Raw genomic sequence first — 24,173 nt, forward strand, 5'->3', positions numbered from 1 at the left:
CATTTGTTGCAGTAGATGGAGAAAGGGGGTTATTTAACAGTCCATCAGGCCAGACAAGGGAAGAGGACATTCCTAGGACTCTAGAATTCTCCACCTTTAGCAACTAAGTTTTTTTGTACTGATAAGAGGAGGAAAAGAGACACAGAAGGACACCAGTTGCTGCAGCGGGGCTGCAGTTAATGAAAGGTCACATACAGCAAAATAGCTGATATCAAACAAGATGGAGTGAGTTATATTCTTCCAAAAAATTTATTTTCAATCTTCTAACCCATGGGCCCACAAGGGCAGTGATTGATGAAAGAGTGTGCCTCCCAAAATTTAACACCCCTCCTCAACATTTACACATACATATACATGTAAACAATCAGAAAAGCGACACATTACTTCGTGTCATTTTTCTGACACATTTTTTCCCACCATCAAGGTAAAGTGTGGTATAAGAGGATCTAATTCATGTATATTAAAAGTTAACATACTAGTTGTTTAAATAGCTAAAGTTTAAAAAGCAGGAGGACAGAAAGTGTATGTACTTTGTGTTCATTTTTATAGTACATTAACAACTCTCAGAGGCAGGTAGGTGGCACACTGGATATAGCTAGGTCTGGAGACTGAGGGTTCCTGAGTTCAAATATGGCTCAAATACTTCCAAACTCTGTAACTCTGGGCAACTTACTTAACTCCAACTGCCTAGCCCTTACTGTTCTTCAGCTTTGGAACCAAAAACATTGTATCCATTCTAAGACAGAAGGTAAGGTAAAAAAACAAACCAAAAAAACCCAACCCTTTTATAATGAATATATATGGAACATGTGCCTATTTTAAGATACAAAAGCGGAACAGTGATAGTGATAAAAAGCATTCAGTTAGGAATCATAAGTCTTGGATTCTGGTCTCACTTCTGATATCAATTAGCACTAACTAATGTAATTTTGGTCAAGTTAATTAAAAACTATGGCTTTAGGCTCTTTATTTTTAAAATAAACTCAATTTCTGTCTCAGAATCAATTCTGCATACTGGTTCTAAGACAGAAGAGCAGTAAGAGCTAGACCAGGGGTCGGCAACGTATGGCTCTTTCTGCAGGAGCCATAAAGTCAATTTTTTTCAGGTGCTGTTACAGGAGTGCGCACTGTGAGCACTGCACGGCTCTCACGAAATTACATTTAAAAAAAATGTGGCATTTATGGCTCTCATGGCCAAAAAGGTTGCCGACCCCTGAGCTAGGCAATGGGGGTTAAGTGACTTGCTCAGGGTCAACAAGCTGGGAAGAATCTAGGGCCGGATTTGAATCCAGGTTCTCCTGTCTCTAGGCCTGGCTCTCTATCCACCTACCTGCCCCAGCTTCTAATCTTTTTAACAAGAGTCTAGGATAAATTTCATGGAGAGGCATTTAACATTTTCAACAAACATTATGCAAGCAACTACTACTATGCATAAGGAGCTTTGCCGGGAATACAAAGACAAAAAACAAACTGCGCTCAGAGAACTAATATTTTACAAGGCTATGCAAAAAAAGTATACAGAAAAGGTATAGTACAAGATAGGCAGTAAAGAGGAAAAGGATGAGATCAAATAAATTGATTTAGAAAACTGGAGAGGAGGGAAAGAATGCTTACAAAGAAGTCTGAGAAGACTTCGAGGAAGAGATATTACCTGAGTTAAGTCTTGAAAAAATAGTCTTCTACTATTCTTAGAGAAAAGATGGAGAAATATGAACTAAACAATGACACATTTAGATGGAAACAGAACTGACTGAATGGCTAAATTCACAGGACATAGTTAATGAGAGGATTGGACCAAATGGTCTTTGGCATTTCTTTCACCACCAGAACTATAAAAACCTATGAACTGAGTTGTTAGAAGCCAATTTGGCTGGATGTATTCTGTGGAATGCCCCAAGGACTGTGCTTGACCCTATGCTGTTTAGTATTTTTACTAATGTCTTAGATAAAGGAAAAGATGGCATGTTCATCAAATCTAAAAATAACAAAGAACTGGGAGAAATAGCTAACACACTAGACATACATATTTGGGATCCCAAAAGGCTAGAGCACTGGACTAAATCTAATAGAAAATTTAATAGCAGTAAATGTAAAGTCTTACACTTGGGGAATTTTTTAAAATTGAGAAAATAAAATACTTTAAAAAATCATCTTCACAAGCACAAGATGGGGAAGCAATAGCTAGATAGCACTTTGTCAAAAAAAGACTCAATTTTAATCAATTTCAACAAGTCTTTAACAAACATTTATTTCGTACTAAGGATAAAAAGACAAAAAACAGCCCCAAGATACAGGGATTTGGGGGGGGTGGGGTAGGTGAATTAAAACGGCAATATTAATGAGTGAAAAGTAGGATTGGCAATCAGAAAAATTAATGTGATATTAGGATGTATTAAAGAGAAACAAAGCCTGGAATAGGAAGCAATAGTTGTGGTTGTATGATATATAGTATATGATAGTTGCATTCAAAAAAATATTTGTATTGTTCAGTCATATCTGACTTTTTGTAACTCCATTTGGGGTTTTCTTAAGAGTGATTTGCCATTTTTTTCTCCAGCTCTTTTTTGCAGATAAGCAAACAGATGTGGAAAACAGGGTTAATTGACTTGTCTGGGGTCACACAACTAGGATCTGAGACTCCATTTGAACTCAAAGATGGATCTTCCTGGCTTTACGATTAGCACTTCATCTACTATGCTGCATAGTTACCCTCAAATATAACAATAAAAAAGAAAAATTTTATATATCAGTTAGCATACATATTTACATAGTGTTTTAAGGTTTGCAAAGCACTTTATGAATACCATCTCATTAGCTCCTTACAACAACCTTGAAAGTAGGTACAATATATTATTAACCTCATTTTGCAGATGAGGAAACCAAGGCAGACAATTACGTGACTTATCCAGAGCCATGCAACTAGCAAGTGTCTAAGGCCAGATCTGGATGCAGGTTTTCCTGATTCCAGGTCCCGAGCTCTATCTACTAGACAACCCACCTAGAAAAGGAATTTAGACTTTTGCCTAAGATGGGACAATTATGAACAATGGGTAGACACTGCAAAGAGGTAAATTTAGACCCAACATCAGGAAAAACTTTTTAATAATTAGGGCTGTCTAAACATAGAATGGTTTGCTTTGGCAAGTAGAGGGTTCCTCCTAACGGAACAGCTTTAAGCAGCAATTAAATGACTATTTCTCAGGTTTGGCTATGGGTTGGACTAAATTCCTTTCAGACTCAAGTTCTGTGAATGATTATAATTATTTTGGTCTTTTTTTTTTTAATCTGAGAAGTAACTGATTTCTTTGACGCTTTAGAGTTGCTTTAAGTACGTGCTTTTATTGTTTTTTTAATAGACAGACATTAACTTTAGGTATGTATATTAATTTTAAGTTTATGTGACCTATTTAAGTTTATATTTTATTCAAAAGGAAAACTCTAGGGGCAGCTGGGTAGCTCAGTGGATTGAGAGTCAGGCCTAGAGACGGGAGGTCCTAGGTCCAAATCTGGCCTCAGACACTTCCCAGCTGTGTGACCCTGGGCAAGTCAATTGACCCCCATTGCCCACCCTTACCAATCTTCTGCTTATGAGCGAAAGTTAAGGGTTTAAAAAAAAGGAAAACTCTGATGGGGATCTTGACAAAGTATTAATAGCTGTGTACTTCATTTTTTTAATGTTTATTAAAATTTATCATGTGAAACATATTTCCATATTATTTATTTTTATAAATGAATAATCAATCCTATTAATACCCAAACTCCCTAAAACATACCCACAGAAACAAGTGCTAAATCATATGTTTTCCTCTTCATTTCTACTCCAATGGTTCTTTCTCTGGAAGTGAACAGTATTTTCTTTCTAAGTTCCTCAGAATTGTTCTGGGTCATTGTATTGCTGCTCTCTTGGCATCTTATCCACCATGGGGAGAGGAGGTAACAGCTCGTGTCTTTTAAACTGACTTAGCTAGCATGGCATGTGGCTTCATTGTCTAATGGCTACTAATAAATTTATAAAACCTATAATATTTCTAAAGTTATCTTTTTATATTAATTTGACTTCTTAAAGTAATAAAGTCTATCACATTTGATTGTTCCCCAACATTGCAGTTATGGGGTATAGTGTTCTGCTTATTTCACTCTACAGCTTCAAAAATTTGGGGGTGTGTACCCTTTAAAAAAAATTAATAGAATAAAGTAAAACTATCTAGTATGGGGGCAGAAGGAGGCTGGTTTAAATACATGTAGGAAGCATTCATTTAGCACAGAGTATGCAGAAGGTGCTTGGAATCAAAACCCAAAGTAAACTATCCTTGCCTTGAAAAACCGTATATACTTCTGGAAGAGACAACACGCACACAGCTAAGAAAACACAAAATTAAACAGTGAAGATGGTAAAGAACTCTAATAACTTGGAAAATCAAGAAAAAATTTGTGTAGGAGATGACATTTGAACTGAATTTCAATAGAAGCTAGAGCTTTCAAGAGGTAGGGGAGTGGGTGGAGATCATTCCAAGCATGAAAAATAATATGTACCAGTGATGGCATATACTAGTGATGGCAAACCACATGTGCCAAAGATGGCATGCAGAGGGTTCTCTGTGGGCATCTGTGCTGTGCCCTCCTCTGCCCCTCCACAGAGTTAGTTACTAGAAAGGTAGAGGGACTTGGGCAGAGCTGCTCCCCTCCCCCTCACTACTGAGCCTGATGACATTTTTTCACATCCCCTGCCCCTTTGCCCAGAAGCCCACTGGAAGAACAGCGGGGTAAGGTGGATAGCTCATAGGCAGCAAAGCTGGAGGGGAGAGGAGAGCTCAGGCTGTGCCCCTCCCCCCCCCCCAATTGCTGAGGACATTCCTCACTTTACCCACCCTCTGCCCAGTAGCCTGATGGGAGGAGGGCACAGTGGGGCACACCTGGCATTTGGTGGGGGAGCTGGCATGTACATGGTCTCTAAAAGGTTCACCATCATTGGTCCATACAATGACTTAGAGGAAGGAAATGGAATTTAAAAATTATTGACATTTACAGACCACTTTAAGGTTTTGAAAGTGCTTTATATTTATTATTTCATTATCATAATGACATAAAGATAAGCTATGATTATCCCCATTTTCTTGAAAAGGAAAATTAATCTAAGAAAGGTTAAATGATTTGTCCTGGAACTGAGACAGAATTGTCTAGCAACTGAGACAGAATTGAACCAAATCCTGCTTTTCATCCTGCTTTGGAGAAAGTAAAAAGGCTGACTATGTAAATTTGGGAATCATCTGCAAGAAAATGATAATTGATCCTATGAGAGTAAATTAGAGAAAAACAAACAAAATGATAAATCAGGTAAAAGAGAAGAGATCAAGAGAAGAGAATCTAAGACAGAGAAAAAGAGGCCATTGTCCTAAACCAAAATAAATGACTTTTGAACACTGAAACTTTTGAAAGGGCATATTAGACTTACCCAACTCTGAACACATCTGCCAGCTTGAGGAATGCTGAGTTGATGAGAATAGGGAATGGATACTTTTGAAAGAGTCTAGGAAATCGTACAACTGCTTCACACTGTTCTCCAAGTTTGCCAGATCTCAGTCCTATTAAAAACAACAATATGATAGGTATAAACTTTGCAATATTAAAAGTACTTTTGAGAGGGTCAGCTGGGTGGCTCAATGGATTGAGAGCCAGGCTCAAAGATAGGAGGTCCTAGGTTCAAATCTGGCCTCAGATACTTCTCAGTATGGGCAAGTCACTTAACCCCCATTGCCTAACCCTTACCACTCTTCTGTTTTAGAATCAATAGTACTAAGTATTGATTCTAAAACAGAAGGTAAGGGTTTAAAAAATGTACTTTTTTTTTTAGGGCCATAAAGGGTTTGTACATTATTAAATGCACAGTAAGATAGTATTAGCTATAGCAATCTGCTAATAATTTGTACTCTTAAATACCATGAATTTTAAATCAATGGAAAAAAATTCTAAAGTTTTCCTGAAAAATCTGTCAATGAGAACTACTTGGAGGTATCCTAGATAATATTACTCAACCGATAAGACAGTAAAATAAAAATAGAAGCAAAGAATTAAGATTCTAAGAAATTGTTTTTTTTTGTATTTTCATCAATCTAATTCACGTGCTTATCTCTTAAAGGTACTCAGAATCTTGGATAAAGAATAACTTCCTGTTGCTTTGACCAATTACTTTCATTACCCATGTACCAAACTTCATATTTATAGGATCTTTTAAAGATTTACTGTTTCCATTTTATAGAAGAGGAAATTAAGAGAGGGAGAGGGGAAATGACTTGCTTTGTAATAACAAAGCTATGAGAAATCTTATCAGCTGTCTCTTTATTTTCTAATAGCTAAAACTACAAAACACACTTAGAGTACATAGGTATTACCATCCAATTTACAGCAAGTATACAGTGTTAGTAATTTTTGTGCTTAGAACTTATTTTCCCATAAAAATAGCATTATAAATGTTGATACCAATATTTATTAGGTTTATAATTACCTCCCTACCCCATAATTAATCTGAAAAATTTCCTCAAAACATCATAAAAAGAATATACTTCAGGTATTTATCTTCCCCACTCCATTCCCAGATAAAATTTGGAGAAATGAAGAAGGGTAAATGGGGAAGAGGAGGCCCACTCTGATACATAATACTTATATAACTTTGAGAAAACATAACCTTTCTGGAAATAAGTTTCCATATATGTAACAGAAGGAGCAGGTAATATATTGTCTAGGGTTGCTTTCACCTTTAAGTTGATGATCTGAAAATGGATGAGTTAGAGGCAGGATAAAAAGTTTTGGTGAAAACCAAGACCAAGTTCTGAGAAAGGTGAAGGCCAGACAGTGGAAAATATAAGTGAAAATGGATCTCCCTTTCTTGCTCCAAGGATGCTGTAGACAAAACTTAAGAAAGCTGGGATGGGGAAAGGTAGGAGGAAAGATGGCATAAGGGGTCTTACAGTAGTAGCCAGTTGGGGACCTGCCCACTCCTTCTAACAACCAAATCAAGTTGGAATGGCAATGAAAAGACTGGTTAGGAGGGCAAAAGGCAAAGAAAACAAGTCCCATCTGTATATCTAGGTTCCCTATTTTTATCTTGCCTTTACCACTGCCCTTGACCAATTAGTAGTGAAAGGTAAAGTCCTAACAGAGCTATTTGGTGGGGCTTCAAATGGAAAGGCAAGGTACAGGGTAGGAAAAGCATGGGGAAGACAAATTCCTGCAGTCATTTTTTTACAGGTCTTCCCCATTCCTACTATACTTTCTGTCCTCAACTCCATCTCTCAGAATCCTAAGTTTCCTTAAAAGTTGAGCACCAGCACCACTCCTACCATAGTATCTTTACTATGTCCTTACCACCCCAGCCCAATTAGGATCCCTCCCACCCAGTCTATTACTTCCAATTTTGCTCTCTGTTTCTGTTTCCATAGGCTCCTTGAAGGCAGTAACTGCTTCACTTTCATCTTTCACATTCCCAGCACTATAGCAAAATGCTGTTGAATGCTTATTAGTTGAAAGATGCTGAATTCAGGTATATAAGGGATACATGTAAGTTCAACTTCTCAAACCTTGATATCCTTCAGTAATAACTGCTAACATTTATGCAGCACTTTACATATATTATCTCATTTTATCCTTACAATAGTGTGAGACAGATTTTACAAATAAGGAAACAGGCTGAGAAAGGTTAAGTGATTTATCATAGATCACACTGAGTTTTTCAGACTACAAGTTCAGAGATCTATCCATTCATTATATTACAGTCTCCTAAGTACTATCCCAGATTTAAATGAAATATAAACCAACTTTAAGCTGTCATAAAGAAACAGAAATTCCAAACTATTTATGACAGTATCCTATATTATCCTATTGGAAAAACTTGCCCAGATTACATAACCATGAAAATAGGGAAGCATGATCTTGTCAATTCTTGATATATAGGTAATAAATCAATGCCATATTCAAATTATTCAAGGATTTATTAATAAGTTAATGATTTATTCAAGGTCACATGGTACCTTTAAAATATTCTGCTTTTAAAAAAGGTTGGTGGATAGAAAGCCAGATTTGGAGACAGGAGAGCCTGGGTTCAAATTTTACCTCAGACACTTCTTAGCTACATGTCTGGACAAATTACTAAAAGCTCCATCTGCCTAGAATGGATATCCATTCTATGAGAGAAGGTAAGGGCTTAAAAACATTGTTAAAAGTTGAAAAATCTATAAATCAGCTTCATTTCCTTCGTCTCTGGTATATAAGGTCTCCTTCAATTTAACACTTAGAATATATGAGCATACAGATTATCTAACAAAGAATAAAAAATGCATTTTAGGTAATAACAGTACAAGATTGAAACTGGGAGAAAACTCACAATAACACAGACCTCTAGTTCTTGACAACAGCCAATTATTACCACAAAATTAATATTCTTCAAATAGAGATGAAAACATATAGAAAAGTAATATAAAATATATACAAAGTATTGTACTGGCATGCATGCATTTGTTTAAAAACTATTGACTCTTGGAGCAGTCAAGTATCATGTTTATATTTTTTCTGTTCATTGATTCAATGAAATTTTTTTTAAGTTTCCTTTCATTTAGCATGTAGTATTTCTTAAGTACTTTGAAAGTTTTACTGTAAGTCCATTTTTGTATCTGGAAATCTTATTGGCACTGTTTGGCATTTTTTTTTTTGCTACCCATTTTTAAATTTTTATTTTCATTTTTCTGAGATTTTTCCCTCTGAAGATGTCTTTATTCCTCTCTTTAGTGTTTATTTTATTTTATTTGGCGTATTTGGTACTCTTCTGAAGCGATAAAGGGTTAGCCGTGTTTTAATTATCACTATTCAGGCATCTTGTAATTGTTTCCTCCCAGCTACATTTTTTTCTATTTAGGAGTAAAAAGGCAGAAAGGTATAGAGCAAAACCTTGAAGGGATGGTCTGGTGGCCCAGTAGGGCCTTTGGAAAACTTGAGTCCAGAGGGGACAGAACAAATAAAAGACAGAAATTTAAAAACTAATACAAATAACCAAACTTATTAAACAACCAAAATGCAAACAGTTCTGCTATAATGTTTGCTTCAAAAATGTGAACTTGTTTCAATGTGATTGCTACATTAGGGAACATTTTGAGCAGAACAACAATTTTGAGTATGCATATGAGTGATTTTTTTTCCCTAGGATAAACAGGGGAAATGCAGAAAAATGCTCCATTTCACAAGCTGCAATCCTCCCAACAACCCACAAACTTTAGGTCTTTGTTAAAGTGCCATATTTACTGTATATTTTCTAGTACAAGAGCTATGGAAGAGGAGGGCTGGTCTGATGCTCCCTTTTTGACTTCTTCCCTGACCTGCACCCAGCCTAAGATAGCTGTCACTATTCATTATGGTAATTACGTTTTTCTTAACCATTTTACATGTATAAAACTGTTTTTTTTTAAAAAGCTGTTTTTAATAGGTTTCTTTTAATAATTATGCAACTGATAATTTTTGATCACCTGGTCCCTAATCCCATTTGCTCAGTGGTTTTATTATTCCATTTTGCTTATCCCAGTGCTTTTTGGGAAGATATGTCAAGCTACATAGAACTGACTAGTTATTTATCTTAAAGTTTCAATTTCATCTGTAAAATAGGGATAAGACAATCCCCTGCTTTTGGTCCCTTCCTACTTCCCTCCCAAGCACCTAGATGGCACAGTGAATAGACTGCCCAGGATCTAAAGAGATCTAAGTTCAAATCCTATCTCAGACTTAATAGCTTTGTGACCCTGGGCAAGTCACTTAACCTGTTTACTTCATATTCCAAATCTGAGAAAAGAGCTAGAAAAGAAAAGAAAACCCGACTAAGTCATTAAACAATCCCGCCCCTCCCCCGCGCTCACCCCCCATTAGACTTGTGAGGTAGTTGAGCCCAGAGAATTGGTCTCAGTTTTTCCCTTGGGCTTTCCTTTCTATCCCTATCGCTCAGCACAGTGCCTGCCTGGCTGTTTGACTTGTCCTAGAGAGGCTGGAGTCAGATTGCGGAGAACTTTAAGTACCAAATAAATACAAAGAAGTTTTGCTTTTTTCTAAAGGCAACTGGGAGCCACAGAAACTTTGCAAGCGTGGGAAAAGAAATGGCTGAGAAACTTTAGACTGGCAGAAATACAAACCATTTGTTCTACTTTGCTCTCATAGTGAGTTAAAAGCAAGAACAAAAGCTCCATGCATACATATCCTCTGCAGGACTGAATACGTATTCAACAAACCCAAGTCCATAAGGTCCATAAATTTGAGGTAGTATGCTAAATGTAAGGTTGAGCGCTTCGGAAGCAGACAGTTTAAAACACGCGAACTCATAAATCATCATAAAATTTTTATAAACTAGTTTGACTTCGGGGGAAATAAAGCTCTTAAACAGCAGGTGCATGGCTGGTGAGAGAATCTAGAGATCCAAACCCTTGCCATTTCACAGGTTTTCTACAGCCTCTCATCCTTACTCCAGCTACTATTAAACACTCTAGCACCTGGCCCAAGGGAGCAGGTTTTTAAAAGAAGTTCATCCCAAAGGAGTTCCTCTTGCGTCTCGAAGAAATCGCGATACAATCAGTGCCAGCCTCCAAGCAAAAGACTATGCCACCCCCCCCATGGCTGCTGCGCATGCGCTAACACGGAGGTCTGAAGGCCTCGACCAGCTGGTGGCGCCATTCCCCACCCCCTCTCATTTTGACACGGATGAGCTGCTCCCAAGATACCTTTATCCAGTTCCATGAGGGCTGAGTTTGCATCTAGCTCCTGTTCGCCGTAGCCGGCGTCTGCCAAGAAAGACTTGGTCGAGTTCGATGCCATAGCGCTTTAAAGTAACCAGACCAGCCTATTCAGGATTGGAAACTCCGCCGCAGCGCAAACATCTCCCTCCAATTTGTTCTCGCGTGTTTTCTTAGCCCCTAACCGGTTCTCTGCCAGCTAACATCGCGCATGCGACTTAAGTGCTCCGCCGTTCAGCTCCGCTTCTTTCCCCGGCGCAGGCGCAAGCGGAGCCAATAGTCACTCGCCCAGAGGTTTTCGCGACTGGGGGAGGGGAGCTAGTGAGAAAGAGGTGGGGAATCTCGAGGCAGGAGTGGCTTGCGTCGCGGCGATGGAACAGTGGGAGCCAATCAGAGGGCGTTACGTCAGTTTGGCGCGGAGTTTGTTGGCCCGGCCCGGCAGTGGCGGGAGGTAGCCTGTATAAATGGGCAGGGGAGAGGGGAGAGGGCTCCGGGGTTCTACTGTTTGGGCTGCTTCTAGGACTATTCCGTCTGCTGTCCGTTTCCCGCCGGCCCAGATGCTGTTCCACTCGCTCCTCCGCCAACCCCGCCTGGGCGCGGTTGGGAATGGTAAGTAACGGTTCTAACGGCCGCTTGCAGTTACAGTCTCTCGGGCTACTTCGCTCCCCCACCTCGACCTGAGCATCCTGTCTGGTTCCCCCCACCCCCTCCCGCTCCACACCCTGGGCTTGCGCCAAGAGCGCCACTAGAGACGGAGAGAATAGGTCGTGACAAAGGTGGTTGGGCGCCTTAGGCTCTTCGGAGAACTTGAGAAAGTGTGGCAGCTTGGAGTGGGCTTCAAAAATAGGGGTAAATGGCTCTCTCTGGGGTGAGGGAAGGAGGTGGCGCCTGCAACTCTGAAGCTTTTCTTTAAGTAGGGGAGGGGGAGTGATGTACTCGGTGATCACTTGAGATCTTTTCCTACGCCTAGTCTAATTAACGATTTGTCTCTATTGTTTCAATATTGTTTCGATTTGGTGGGTGGGTGGGTGGGGAAGTAAAGTACTTTGCGATACTTAAAGCGCTAGATAAATTTTATTCCTCCTTTAATAATAATGGTTTCCTTCGAAGAATCAGCTTATAGTCCACTTACCGGGAGCCTGTCCTAGCAGCCCACCCCCGCCTCAGCCTCGTGTCTACCCTCGAAGATTACATCTCCCTTATAACTTGGGGTGTATCTTGTTTGAAGCTTTTTTGTGTGTGTGCATGTTATTAACCCTATTAGAATATGAATCCCTTGAAGGTCGTAAATTCTGTCTTCTGGAAGAAGCCTTTTCTCGATCTCCCTTAATGTAGTGCCTTCCCTTTAAGATGAACTCCAGTGTAACCTGTCTGTATCTAGTTTGGTACAAGGTTGTTTGCTTGATCCCCATTAGATGGGAGTTTCTGGAGAACAAAGAATATAGAACCTTTCTTTGTATCCCAAAACTTAGTACAATGTAGGTACATAGTAGGAGTTTAGTAAAATGCTTGTTTACTTGAGGGCAGGCACAGAGTTTTTGCCTTTTCTTCATATCCCTAGAACTTAGCCAACTCTCTGGCCGACACAAATAAGTGTTTAAAATCTTCTTGATTGATTGGTAGTCATTTTAGTTTTCTTCCTGCCCTGCAAACCTGAACTCTCTTGCCTAAGCTAAATGAAACCTTAATCTTTATCTTCCCGGCAAAATTCCTCCCGCTCCTTTTAACTCCCAGGCATAGAAGTTAATTGTCTTTATCTGTCCCCTGTTAAATAGCTCTTCCCTTTGCTTTTGCTGATTCTCTACTCCCCTCCCCCTTACGTACATTTTTCTAGAACACTACCAAGATCTCACCTTTATTCTTATCACATATATATCATATTTATGTGGTATGTACAGGACATACCACTCCATTATACTGAAACACCTCCCCCCACCGGCCTTTTTTTTAAACCCTTACTTTAAGTTCTAGGCAATGAGGTTAAGTAACTTGCCCAGGGTCACACAGCCAGGAAGTGTCTGAGGCCAGATTTGAACCTACTACTTCCAGGCTCCCAATCCACTGAGCCATCTAGCTATCCTCACCTCTCATTTTTTACTTTATATTTCCAGTACAGTGTCTTGCAAGTATAAGGTGTCCTTAAAAGTCTTAGTGTACAAAAAGGGCATTTTTGGAACATCTATATTAATAAATGTTTGTTGAATTGAGAGATCTCTTTAAAATTAGACATCTTTAATATTCATATCAACAGTGTCTATTTTGGGCAGACATTATTAAAGGGGAAACAAATACATCCCCTAGAAACAACAAAATAGAATTTTCCCCTTTTTAAACTGTTACCTTCTGTCTTGGAATCAATACATATTGATTCCAAGGCAGAAGAGTGGAAAGGGCTAGGCAGTGGAGGTCAAGTGACTTGCCCAGGGTCACATAGCTAGGAAGTGTCTGAGGCCAGATTTGGACCCAGGACATCCCATATCTGGGCTTTACTCTCAGTCCACTAAACCACCTAGCTGCCCCCCAGAGTAGAAAATTTTAAGGCACATTAGTCCAGAATGTGCAATACTTAACAGTTAAAAGTACTGCAGGTACCTGGTTTTGGTGAATACACAAAGAAGTACAGGCAACTTGAAAATTATTTTCCAAAAATTCTTTGCAAATTGGTAGAGTTTACACATTTCCCCATAGAATGATATTATAAATTGTGGTTAGGTTTCTAGTTTTTAAAAGCCTGTTTAATCCACAATGGAGATGAAATAATAGCAGATGATATTATTCTGGCTAGGGAACCCAATAACCATGCATATCATGAGTTTTTCTATCAGAAAGAACTGTCAATATCATTGGACAAATGCTTTTCTTTTTTCTTTCACTACAGCTATGATAAAGCAGCTCAACAAGTATTAAGAGGGAAATAATTTGCCTTATAATTCTTTCAGGGAAAATATGTTCCTAAAATAGTATAGATTGACCATTTTTTTACATAAATAAGATTTGTGTATCAGGGAATTTCCATTTAAGAAATGGATTCTTGGATCTCCATACATGTACTATGTATCTAGTTATCATTTATAATTTGACATGTCTAAAATTAAACTCATCTTTTTCTTAAACCTATTGTCTAATCTGAGTTTTTTCCCTTTCCTTTATTCTCTTCTTCCACTATTCATAATGCATTAGGATGTAAACTCTTTTGGGGTAGTCTGTTCTGCTTTGTATTTGTTATCCTCAAGATAGCATAGTGCTTGGAACAAAATAAGTATTTAAAAAACTTTTTTTCATTTATTCAGTAAGGTTGCAAATTCTATTACTCATTCCTGTTTTTTAATATGTCTTACATTGCTTCTTTCTTTCCTTTCAAGTTGCCACCATTCAGATCCAAGGCTACTTTATCTCATATCAGAACCATTGCAATAGTGATCTATCTGGCTTTAGTTCTTCTTACCTCCTTAGCAGATTAACCCCCTTTCTTTTTCCCCCTAAACACTTCCTTACATGCCACCCTTCTACTCATAAAACATATAGGACTTTCATTGACTATACAATTAATTCTTTAGCTGGTATTTAAAGTCCTCTACAATCATTCCCTCAGACACATCTGTTTAAAATAGTAAAGAGATTTTTTATTGATATCTTGTTTTTAATGTCATCTACTTTTCCCAATGTATTCTCCTTTCTGGAGAGCTGTCCCTTAAATAAGCAAAAAATGATGGAAAAAAACAGCCCAGCAAAACTAACCAATGTATTTAAAAAGGTTAGCTGTAGGTAGTGTTCCACCTTTGCAAGGAAGGACACACACTTCTAATATTTTATCCGAAGTACTTCTCCAAGGAGTATAATCAACCCTACATATTCTTTTCATGTTGTTAACTTTCCTGCCTCACTGCCTTTTTACTCTTGTTAACACTCCTGGAATGTTTCCCCTTTTTCCTTTTTGTCTAAGAAAGATAAGTAAGATATAGTAGATTGAGTATATCCTCCACATATGATTTATTCGAAAATATATCACCCAATGGAATAGCTAGATGGCTCAGACAGAATGTCAAGCCTGGAGGTGGAAGTCCTGGGTTCAGATTTGTACTCAGGTACTTCCTACCTGTGTGACCCTGGGCAAGTCACTTAACCCCCATTGTCTAGCTTTTACCACTGATAATTAGTATCTATCCTAAGACAGAAGGCAGGTTTTTTTTTGTGTGTTTTTTTAAAGAAAGAAAATAAATCACCCATAATAAGGCAAGGGATGGAGAAAGGGAAGGAGGAGGAATATATGCCACATTAATGGTGGAACATCATAGATCCAAAAAAAGTCAAGTCTTAGATCCAGACTTTCTTTCAAAAATCAATTAAAGTTTTATCTTCCTGTATGAAATGTTTACCAGTTTCTCTAATGCTTGTAGTACTTAATACCCTGTACTATTCATTTGTCATTGATCTTATGCTAAGGAATATTTGTTAAAGCCAAATCTGACATAAATATTTCTTCATATCTTTATGTGTAAGTGTAAGATAATGGCATATCTCTTGATATCCCTAAGATAATATGTGATCAAAAAATGTTTGTTGACGAGTATGCTCCCAAGGAGTTCAGTTAGGAAGTAAAACTACTGCCTGGGCAATTAGTATAATAATAATAATAATGTGAATAATAAAATGGTATATTGTTGGTCAGTCTATTAAAATATATAAGGAATTCATAGAAAAAAGTAGAAGAGATAAAAGCAGTTGGAAAAGATTTCCTAAGATCATAGATTTTATAGCATGTAAAAAAGCCCACAGAGATCATCTAAAATAATTTTATATATGAGGACCAAAGTGCTTAAATAAGTAGCATAAAGACACTAAGAAAATAAATATGTCCAAGATTTGAACCCAGGTCCTCTATAAGTCCTGTACTTTTCTCTCATATTCTTTAGAGGAAAATGGAAGCTGGACCCTAAAGGATTGGTAGTTTTCTGATATGGATGAGGAACAAAGGGGAAGAGTGTTTTAGGCTAGAGAACAGTCTTAAGAAGGCATGAAAATGATGCTAGAATTATTGTGGATGGGTATGTTTTTGTTTGGTAAGGTGCAAATTGTATTTGGTATTTATCATTGGAAGAAAGTCTGATATCTAAAAAGCTGCTTTTAAGCAAAAAAAAAATTAGTGACTGAGTTATTTTGCAAACAATATTTGCTGCTGTGGTCATCTAATAGTCAAAGAATTATAAAATCTGAATTGATCTAGTTCAAACCATAAACTTAAACAAGAATCTGCCCGACATCCAGTAAGTGAATTTGTTCACTCTTTGCTGGAAGACCTTAAGTCAGGGCTTATCCACTTTTTTCCTATAGCAGCTCCTTCCACTTTTGGATTGTGTAAATTATTTTGATAACTATCTTGATATGCTAGAGTTGCCCTTCCATGTGTGATGAAGGTGTGTAAGACTGACTATTTCCCTAGGACTCAAAATGATTTGAAAAAAAAATCTGATTTGTCTTTGTGACCCAAAGTAACCTGAAGAAAACTAACTGTCCTTGAAAATTACAGTCTGGCTGAGGTCCACCTGCCACTGGCTCATTCCATACCAGTTCTCATGGTTTCTCTGGGATGAACTAGCCAAAGTCCTTGGACTTTGTGTAAGTGTGTCTGGTCCCAGACGCTATCAATGATTGAGTTTATCACTTGGCCTCAACTATGGAACATCTAGCCCTAAGGCTTAGTGGGTCATTGTATTGCTGAAACCTTGAGACTGAGTCACTTCATACTTTTATTGTGCTGTCTTATGCTAAAAATATGTACCAGAGATGTTCCCCCTTGCACCTGGGAATCCCACAACCCCATTCCTGGACATACTTGCCTATCTCACCCCAGATCTCTCCCTGAATTGGTCCCTTCCAGCTCCTTTCCTGCCTCCACTAAGAATTATAAAAGTAACTGCTAGTCAACTATACTTTGCATGCTTATTGATATTAGACCAGTTTGCTCCCATAAGCATGTATGTCCTTGCTTAATAAAGATTACCTTGATTTTAAAGCATTGTGTCTTTTGGTTATCTGTTGGTTCTGGAAAAGGAGAGTGGAAGTCTCTAGGGGCTCTCAGCCCTCTAAGGTGTTTGCTTCCACTGGGGGAAAGAGAAACCTAATTTTTGTACAGTTTATGCCTCAATTTATAGAGTAGATCTCATTATTAGGAAGTTTTTTTTCCTTATACATCAATCCTTAAATTTGTTTCTTTGCAGCCTTCCCACCTTGATCACAAGTCTGTTCTCTTGGATTGAAAAGAGGAGGGTGGCGGGAGGGGGGGAGGGGAATAGTAATGTAAGAAGGGGTAAGTAAAGATTGGAAATGAATTAAGTTATGAAGGGCTTTGAAAGCCAAACGGGATTTTGTATTTGGTCTTCAAGGCAAAGAAACCTAGAATTAATTGAGGTGGAGGCAGGGAATGATATGGTCATACTTGTGTTTTAGGAAAATCACTGATGGCTGAATGGAAGATGGATTGGAGTTGGGGGAGACTTGAAGCAAGCAGGCTTATATAATCACTGTTTCAAAAGTCCAAGCCTGAAGTGATGAGGTACTGAACCAGAGTGGTGGTAGTGTCAGAAGAGAAAAGGAGTGTCTGCAAGGGATATAGCAAAATTGGAATCAATAGTCATTGGCAATAGTTTGGATGTGGGCAGTGGGAAATAGTGAGGAGTTGAGGATGATGGCTATTTTGTGACTTTGCCAGACTGGGAAATGGGTTTGGCCTGGACAGTAATAAAGAAAGTAGGAGTGGGGAAGTTTGGAAGAAATGATAATGAGTTTCGTTTTGGACATGTTGAATTTACTTAAGTCTACTGTAAATGCAATTTGAGATATCTGAAAGGCAGGTGGAAATGGGAATTTGGTCAGCAGAAAGATCAGGGTGTAAGATGAGTACATTTGAGAATCATCAGCATTGTTGTTCTTGTTCATTCAGGTCTCACTCTTCATGACTTGGTGAACCTTCTCTCCTCCACTATCACCTGAAGTCTATCCAAGCCCATGTTCATTGCTTCATGATACTTTCTAATCCTCTGCCATTCCCTTCTCCATTTGCTTTCAATCTTTTCAGGAATCAGTCTTTTCTAGTGAATACTGTCATCTCATTTTGTGGCCAAAGTATATAAGCTTCAGTTTTAGTGTTTGGCCTTCAATGAATAGTTAAATTTCTTTAATCGTTCAAATGTGTTGATTCAGTTCTGTGGTGCTCAGCTTTTCTTATAGTCCCTTTCTTACAGCTATACATTGCTACTGGAAAAACCATACCTTTGACTAGAAGGACTTTTGTCAGCAAGCCGATATATCTGCTTTTTGGTTTGCTGACCATCATACCTTTCTTTTCAAGGAGCATTAATTTCATGACTAATCATTTGTCTGCAGTGATCTGTTAGCCTAAGAATGTAAAATCTGGTATCATCAGCATAGAGATAGTAATTAAATCCAAGTGAAGTATATAATAGAGGGAAAAGAGAAGGGACCAGAAGAGAACCCTATAGGACATCTACAGTTAGAGGGCATGACCTCAATAAAGATCCAGCAAAGGAAACTGGAGTATTGAGTAGAGGCTGATAACGGTGTTAAAGGCTGCAGAGAGGTCAAGAAAAATGAGGATTGAGAAAAAAAAGCCACTGGATTTGGCAACAAAAGACTCACTAGTAACTTTGGAGAGGGCAATTTTAGTAGAATGATAAGGCTAAAAGCTAAATTCTAAGGGGTTAAGAGGAGTAAGAGAAGAAAAAGTGGAGGTACCTATAGTAGATGGCTTTTTCAAGAAGTATAGCCACAAAGGGCAGGAGAAATCTAGGAAGATAGGAATGGAAAGATAAAGGAAATAATGGTGGAGACATGGACATATTTGTAGGCAGCTGGGAAGAACCAGAAGGCAAAGAAAGACTGAAGAAGATAGAGTGGGAATGACAACAGTCTGTTGGAGGAGATGTGATGGAATAGAATTGCTTGAGTGAAGTGGAGGAGTTTAAAGAATAAGACCATCTCTTCTTGCAAGGCAAATAGAAGAAGAGATAGTGGCAGAAAAGGATGAGGAATAGTGGCTTATGATGAATGGCCTTTTTGGTGAAATGTATAAGTTTTATGAGAAGTACTGGCCTCAAGCAAGTGAACTTTTGGTGAACTGTTTAAAGATATTTACCTTTTCGTTTATGAGAAGGCCCACCCCAATGGTCTTTTGTGTAAATGGTAAAAAGATCTTTACTCTGTATAAAAAATTGTGTTGAAGTATGAAATTGATAGGCAATGTAGTACAAGGGAATAAGTGCTAGATCTGGGTTTAGAGCACCTTGGCTCCAAAGCTGTGCCTCTTGTTACCTTTATGACCTCGGAGTAAGTCATCTAACTAACCTCTTTGGACCGAACTAAGTTTCCTCATCTAAAAAATTAAGAGGTGGCCTCTGAGGACCCTTCCAGCTCTAAATGTTATCTCTATAAGGGATTTACTTTTTTGTTTTAGGATGGTCTCCGCAGTATCCTCTCCAATCACTTCTAGCTGGTTACCAGTGCAGTTATAATGATGATCACATTTCTTATGGAGAGATGGGAGTTCCAGTTCCTCCTTTTGGGTGTACCTTTTCTACTGGTAAGGCCTTTGCTACCTTTAAAACTATAAAATCCAGGTTATGTCTGAACAGATATTATTTGTCTCATTTATACAATGCTAAAAAGTCTTTGATAGAAGTTTTAAAAAATAATAATGGTCTCTAGAAAGAGATACATCATTTAAAATCTAAAGCTAGAATAAAATACCTGGTGGAAGAGTGGCAAGGGTGGGCAATGGGAGTCAAGTGACCTGCCCAGGGTCACATAGCTGGGAAGTGTCTAAGGCCATATTTGAACCCAAGATCTCCTGTCTCTAGGCCTGACTCTCAATCCACTGAGTTACCCAGCTGCCCCCAGAATAAAATACCTGGGAGTGTACCTGCCAAAACAAATCCAAGAACAACATAAACATATTATAAAACACTTTTTATACAAATGAAGTCAGATCTAAATAACTGAAGAAATGAATGAAAGTTCATGAATGGGCATAGCCAATATAATTAAAATGACAGTCCTATCAAAACTAATGTACTTATTCAATGTCATCTGAATTAAATTGTTAAAAAAATTATTTTATGGAACTAGAAAAAATAATAGCAATTCATTTGGAAGAACAAATGATCAAGAATATGAAAAGAATAGATGAAAAATGTATAGGAAGGAGGTCCAACAGATTTTAAATTATATTATGAAGTAGTAATTATCAAAATTATTTGGTACTGGCTATGAAACAAAGGTAGATCAATGGAACAGAACAGATACACAACAAATAATAGTAAAAGATTATAGTAACTTTGTATTTGACAAAAGAATAGGTCTAGGTTTTTGGGCTAAGAAATTTTTTGAGTTAAACTATTTGGTAAAAATTATTGGGACAACTGGAAATTAGTTTGGCAGAGCTTACATATAGACCAAAATATCTTATACCATTCACTAAAATCAGAATGGATACATGAACTAGATATAAAAGGAGATATAAAAGTAAATTAGAAGAACAGGGAATATTACTTGTGCTTTACAGATAAGAGAAGAATTTATGAGTCAACAAAAGATGGAGAGCATTGTGAAATGTAAATGGATAATTTTGAGTACATTAAATTGAAAAGTTTTTGTACAAATAAAATATTGCTAAGATTAGGAAAAAAGCAGAAAATTGCGGGTGGGGGGGCGGGGATCTTATAGACAGCCTCTAAGGTAAAAGTCTCATATCTAAAATATAGAGAGAGCTTTGTTAAATTTATAAGAATAGCAGCCATCCTCCAATTGATAAATGGGCAAAAATTATTAACAGAAAATTTTTGGATGAAGAAATCAAAGCCATAGATATATATAAGAAAAAATGCTCTAAATCACTACTGATTAGAGAAATGCAAATCAAAACAATTCTGAGATATCATCTCACACCCTTCAGATTGGCTAAAATGACAAATGTCAGGAGATGTGGAAAAATGGGGGCACTAAAACACCGTTGGTGGAGCTATGAATTGTTCCCACCATTTTGGAGAGCAATTTGGAATTATAACCAGAGAATTATAAAATTGTGTATACCCTTGATTCCCAGAGTCTGTTTCCCAAGGTGATCAGGAAAAAAGGAAAAGAACCTGTATCTTCCAAAATATTTATAGCTTCTCTCTTTGTGGCAACAAAGAACTGGAAATTGAGGGGATGCCCATCAGATGTTGAATGGCTGAACAAATTGTGTAGTATATGATTGTGATGGAATACGACTGCTCCATAAGAAACAATGAGCAAGCTAATTTTTAAAAAAATTTTGAAAGAATTGCATGGGAGAGTGAATAGCAAAATGAGTAGAGCCAAGAGAACTTTATACACAGCTACAGATTTAATACTTGAAAAATAAATTGTGACTGTCATCTCCAGAGAATGAACTAAATAATGGAAACATGAAAGGCATTATATATACATATCTGCCTCCCAAATAATACTTTCTATGATGCAGGGAGGGAAGAATGTAATTAAATTCTATTAATAATTTAAAAAATAATAAATACATTCTCTAAACTAGTGAACTATATGTCAGCTCTTTCCTTAGAGCTGATGTAGGAATGGGTGGGATTTTTCTACCTCCTTTTTAAAACAAAAAACAAAAAAAAACCAAGTATGTTAATAAAAAAGAAGTGACAAACTACCCAGTGATATGTATGGTAAGGCTAAGGGCCCCTGGCTGGGCCTGCCCATATTTCTCCTCCCAAATTGTAGCACTCAGAGATAGAAGTGGTAATGTTCTGTGATGCCATAAGTGTTCTGCTTGGTTTTTAGAAACATGAATTTTGGGATCAGCTCTAGGAATATTTTTTTTTAATAATCCCTTTGTTTCTAATATTCTTTATTAAGAGGTGGCATAAGGGACAGGTAGGTGGCTCAGTAGATAACCAGGCCAGGAGTTGGGAGGACCTGGGTTCAGATTTGGTTTCAGGTACTTCCTACCTTTGTGACCCTGGGCAAGTCACCTAACCCCAATTGCCTGGCTCTTGCCTCTCTCATGCTTTGAGATACTTGGTAGTGATTCTAAGACAGATAAAGAGTTAAAAAAAAAAAAAAAAAAGAGACAGCATAGTAAAGTGGATATTTAGCTAACCTTGGAGTCAGAAAGACATGGGGTCAGTTCTTGCCTCTGTTTATTCATAGGCAAGCACATCTCAATGCTCTAGGCAATCCTGTAGGCCAGTTGCCAGTTTCCATCCAAAAAGGAATTCTCCACACAGATAAAATAACAGGTGTACAAAACAAAAAAAATATATTAGTGTTTCATTTGTTAGGTAGATAATGGAGTTAGCCACTGGGTTGTTTTTTGGTTTGCTTTGCTTTTTTACTGTTAAATATTTTCCAATGAATCCACTTACTTTTGATCAGTTCTATATATTTATTTCCTTAAATCATTCTAAAGGACGTGTAGTGTTCATGTAAAGGCAAGAACAAATAGGGCTAATGAATGGAGGAAAACGGAGAAACTTGTAGAAGGAAAACCTGAAATTGTAATTCACCCTTCCAATGAGTTGAGTCACTAGTGGTCAAATTACAGCTTTTTAAAAGTGTTACTCTTGATTATTGACCTCTATCTGAATTTAGCTATTTTAAGATTAAGCTTTATGAATGATATAAACTAGTGCAATTATTTGGCAATATCTAACAAAAACCAAGAAAACTGGTTATACCCTGTGACCTAATAATTCCACTTATGGGGAGTATGTTCAAGGGAAAGAAAAAGACCAATTCTTACTAAGGTATTTATAACTTCATCTGGTTGTGGCATGTCTGATCTCACTGGAACATCATGCAATAAGAAACTGACTTGTCACAAAGAATGACAAAAACATATACTGTAATTCTGAAGTATAGGGGAAGTCTACAGAACAATAGAAAATAATATGTAACTAAGAGAATTATACAATTACATGAAAAAATATTTGATTTTAGAATCCTAAGGATTAGAAGAAGTTTTAGTGTTATAAATTGCTATAAGTTCATTGCAAAGTATGAATTCAGGCTTCTTTTAGAAATTTGATTAAACAAAGAGAGTTTGTGGAAATCTAAGGAAACTGTCTTCAAATTAATTTCTAACATAACTCCTAACATTTGACTTGTGTCATCTTTCTCAGTCTCAAGTAGATTTCCTTTGTAATTTTTCATTTTCCTGAAGCAATTGTTTTATTAGAACATCTTCAACCTGTACTTTTTGGGAGTAGAATTCATATGTGGTCTTCATTTTTTTTCTTCTTTAGCTCCCAACTTTGAACACATCCTTGCAGTGGCCAATGAAGAAGGCTTTGTGAGACTATATAACACAGAATCTCGAACTTGCAGAAAGAAGTTCTTTCAAGGTAAATCTTCTTAATCCATAGATTTAAGCATGTTTGAGGAAAACATCAATTCACAACTTCAAAAATTTATGGTCTTTGTACCGAGTGCTATGCGGATTACAAATAAGGACATGGATACCTGTCCTGAAGGAGTTCATACTCTAGTTGGGAAAGTGGAGTAGAGGAATAAGGCAAGCTTAAAAATTTTTTCCTTGCAAAGTACAAAATGATAATTGCTGTAAGTGATAAGAAAAAATATTAAAGGTGTTCAAAGTAGGGAAGGGGGCAGGTAGTTGGTTCAATGAATAGAGTCAGGCATAGAAATGGGAGGTCCTGGGTTCACAATCTAGCCTCAGTCATTTCCTAGCTGTATGATCCTAGGCAAGTCATTTAACCCCAATTGCCTAGCCCTTACTGCTGTTCTGCCTAGGAACCAACCAGTACACGGTATTGATTCTAAGACAGGGAAGTAAAGGTTGTTGTTTTGTTTTTTTTTAAGTAGTAAAAGGAAAGACTTCATAAAAAAAAACTAGACATTTGAATTGGAGTCAAAAGATGGGTGGAGATTGTTGGGGGCTGGAACACTGCAGGGATAAGACATAGGAATAAAGGTTCAGAGAAAAGTGACCCCAGTAATGAAGGAGTGGGAATAGGGCAGTTGGAAGGCCTTGTCTGCTAAGGCAACAAGTTAAGCTATAATAGCTCTCTGTTGCCTTTCACATTGAGAGTTTTTAAGCAGATCAAAAATCTTTAGGAAAATTATAGGATAAATTGAAGAGAAGGGAGTGATCAGAAATAGGGATATCAGTTAAAACTATTTTAATAGTTCAGGTTAGATAAAGGGTATTTAGGTGGCTCAGGGGATAGAGAACCAGTCCTGGAGTCAGGCGGTCCTGGGTTCAAAGCTAGCCTCAGATACTTCCTAGCTTTGCAATCTTGGGCAAATCACTTAACCCCAATTGTCTGGCCGTAAATACTGCTTACTTAGTATCAATTCCAAGATAGAAGGGGGAAAGGGGAAGAGCGTGATGAAGCTAAT

The 24,173-nt window shown here is 37.6% G+C and overlaps 2 protein-coding genes across 5 annotated transcripts in view; one reads left to right on the forward strand and one right to left on the reverse strand.

Annotated features, from left to right (window-relative positions):
* The window catches only part of INTS7 (integrator complex subunit 7), a 90,578-nt gene extending 79,739 nt beyond the window's left edge, over window positions 1–10,839 (reverse strand). For all 4 annotated transcript variants that reach the window (XM_044676706.1, XM_044676704.1, XM_044676705.1 and 1 more), the window contains exons 1-2: window positions 10,746–10,839; window positions 5,453–5,582 (exon numbers count right to left, since the gene is read on the reverse strand). In XM_044676706.1, coding sequence (XP_044532641.1) covers window positions 5,453–5,582; window positions 10,746–10,839 — 224 coding nt within the window. The remainder of the gene's footprint in view (window positions 1–5,452; window positions 5,583–10,745) is intronic.
* A 460-nt stretch (window positions 10,840–11,299) lies between these two features.
* DTL (denticleless E3 ubiquitin protein ligase homolog) overlaps window positions 11,300–24,173 on the forward strand; it is a 48,713-nt gene continuing 35,839 nt past the window's right edge. The window contains exons 1-3 of the mRNA XM_044674393.1: window positions 11,300–11,366; window positions 19,228–19,353; window positions 23,057–23,155. Coding sequence (XP_044530328.1) covers window positions 11,315–11,366; window positions 19,228–19,353; window positions 23,057–23,155 — 277 coding nt within the window. The 5' untranslated portion in view covers window positions 11,300–11,314. The remainder of the gene's footprint in view (window positions 11,367–19,227; window positions 19,354–23,056; window positions 23,156–24,173) is intronic.

This window comes from Gracilinanus agilis, chromosome 4, assembly GCF_016433145.1.
Source record: "Gracilinanus agilis isolate LMUSP501 chromosome 4, AgileGrace, whole genome shotgun sequence".
NCBI classification, from domain to species: Eukaryota; Metazoa; Chordata; class Mammalia; order Didelphimorphia; family Didelphidae; genus Gracilinanus; species Gracilinanus agilis.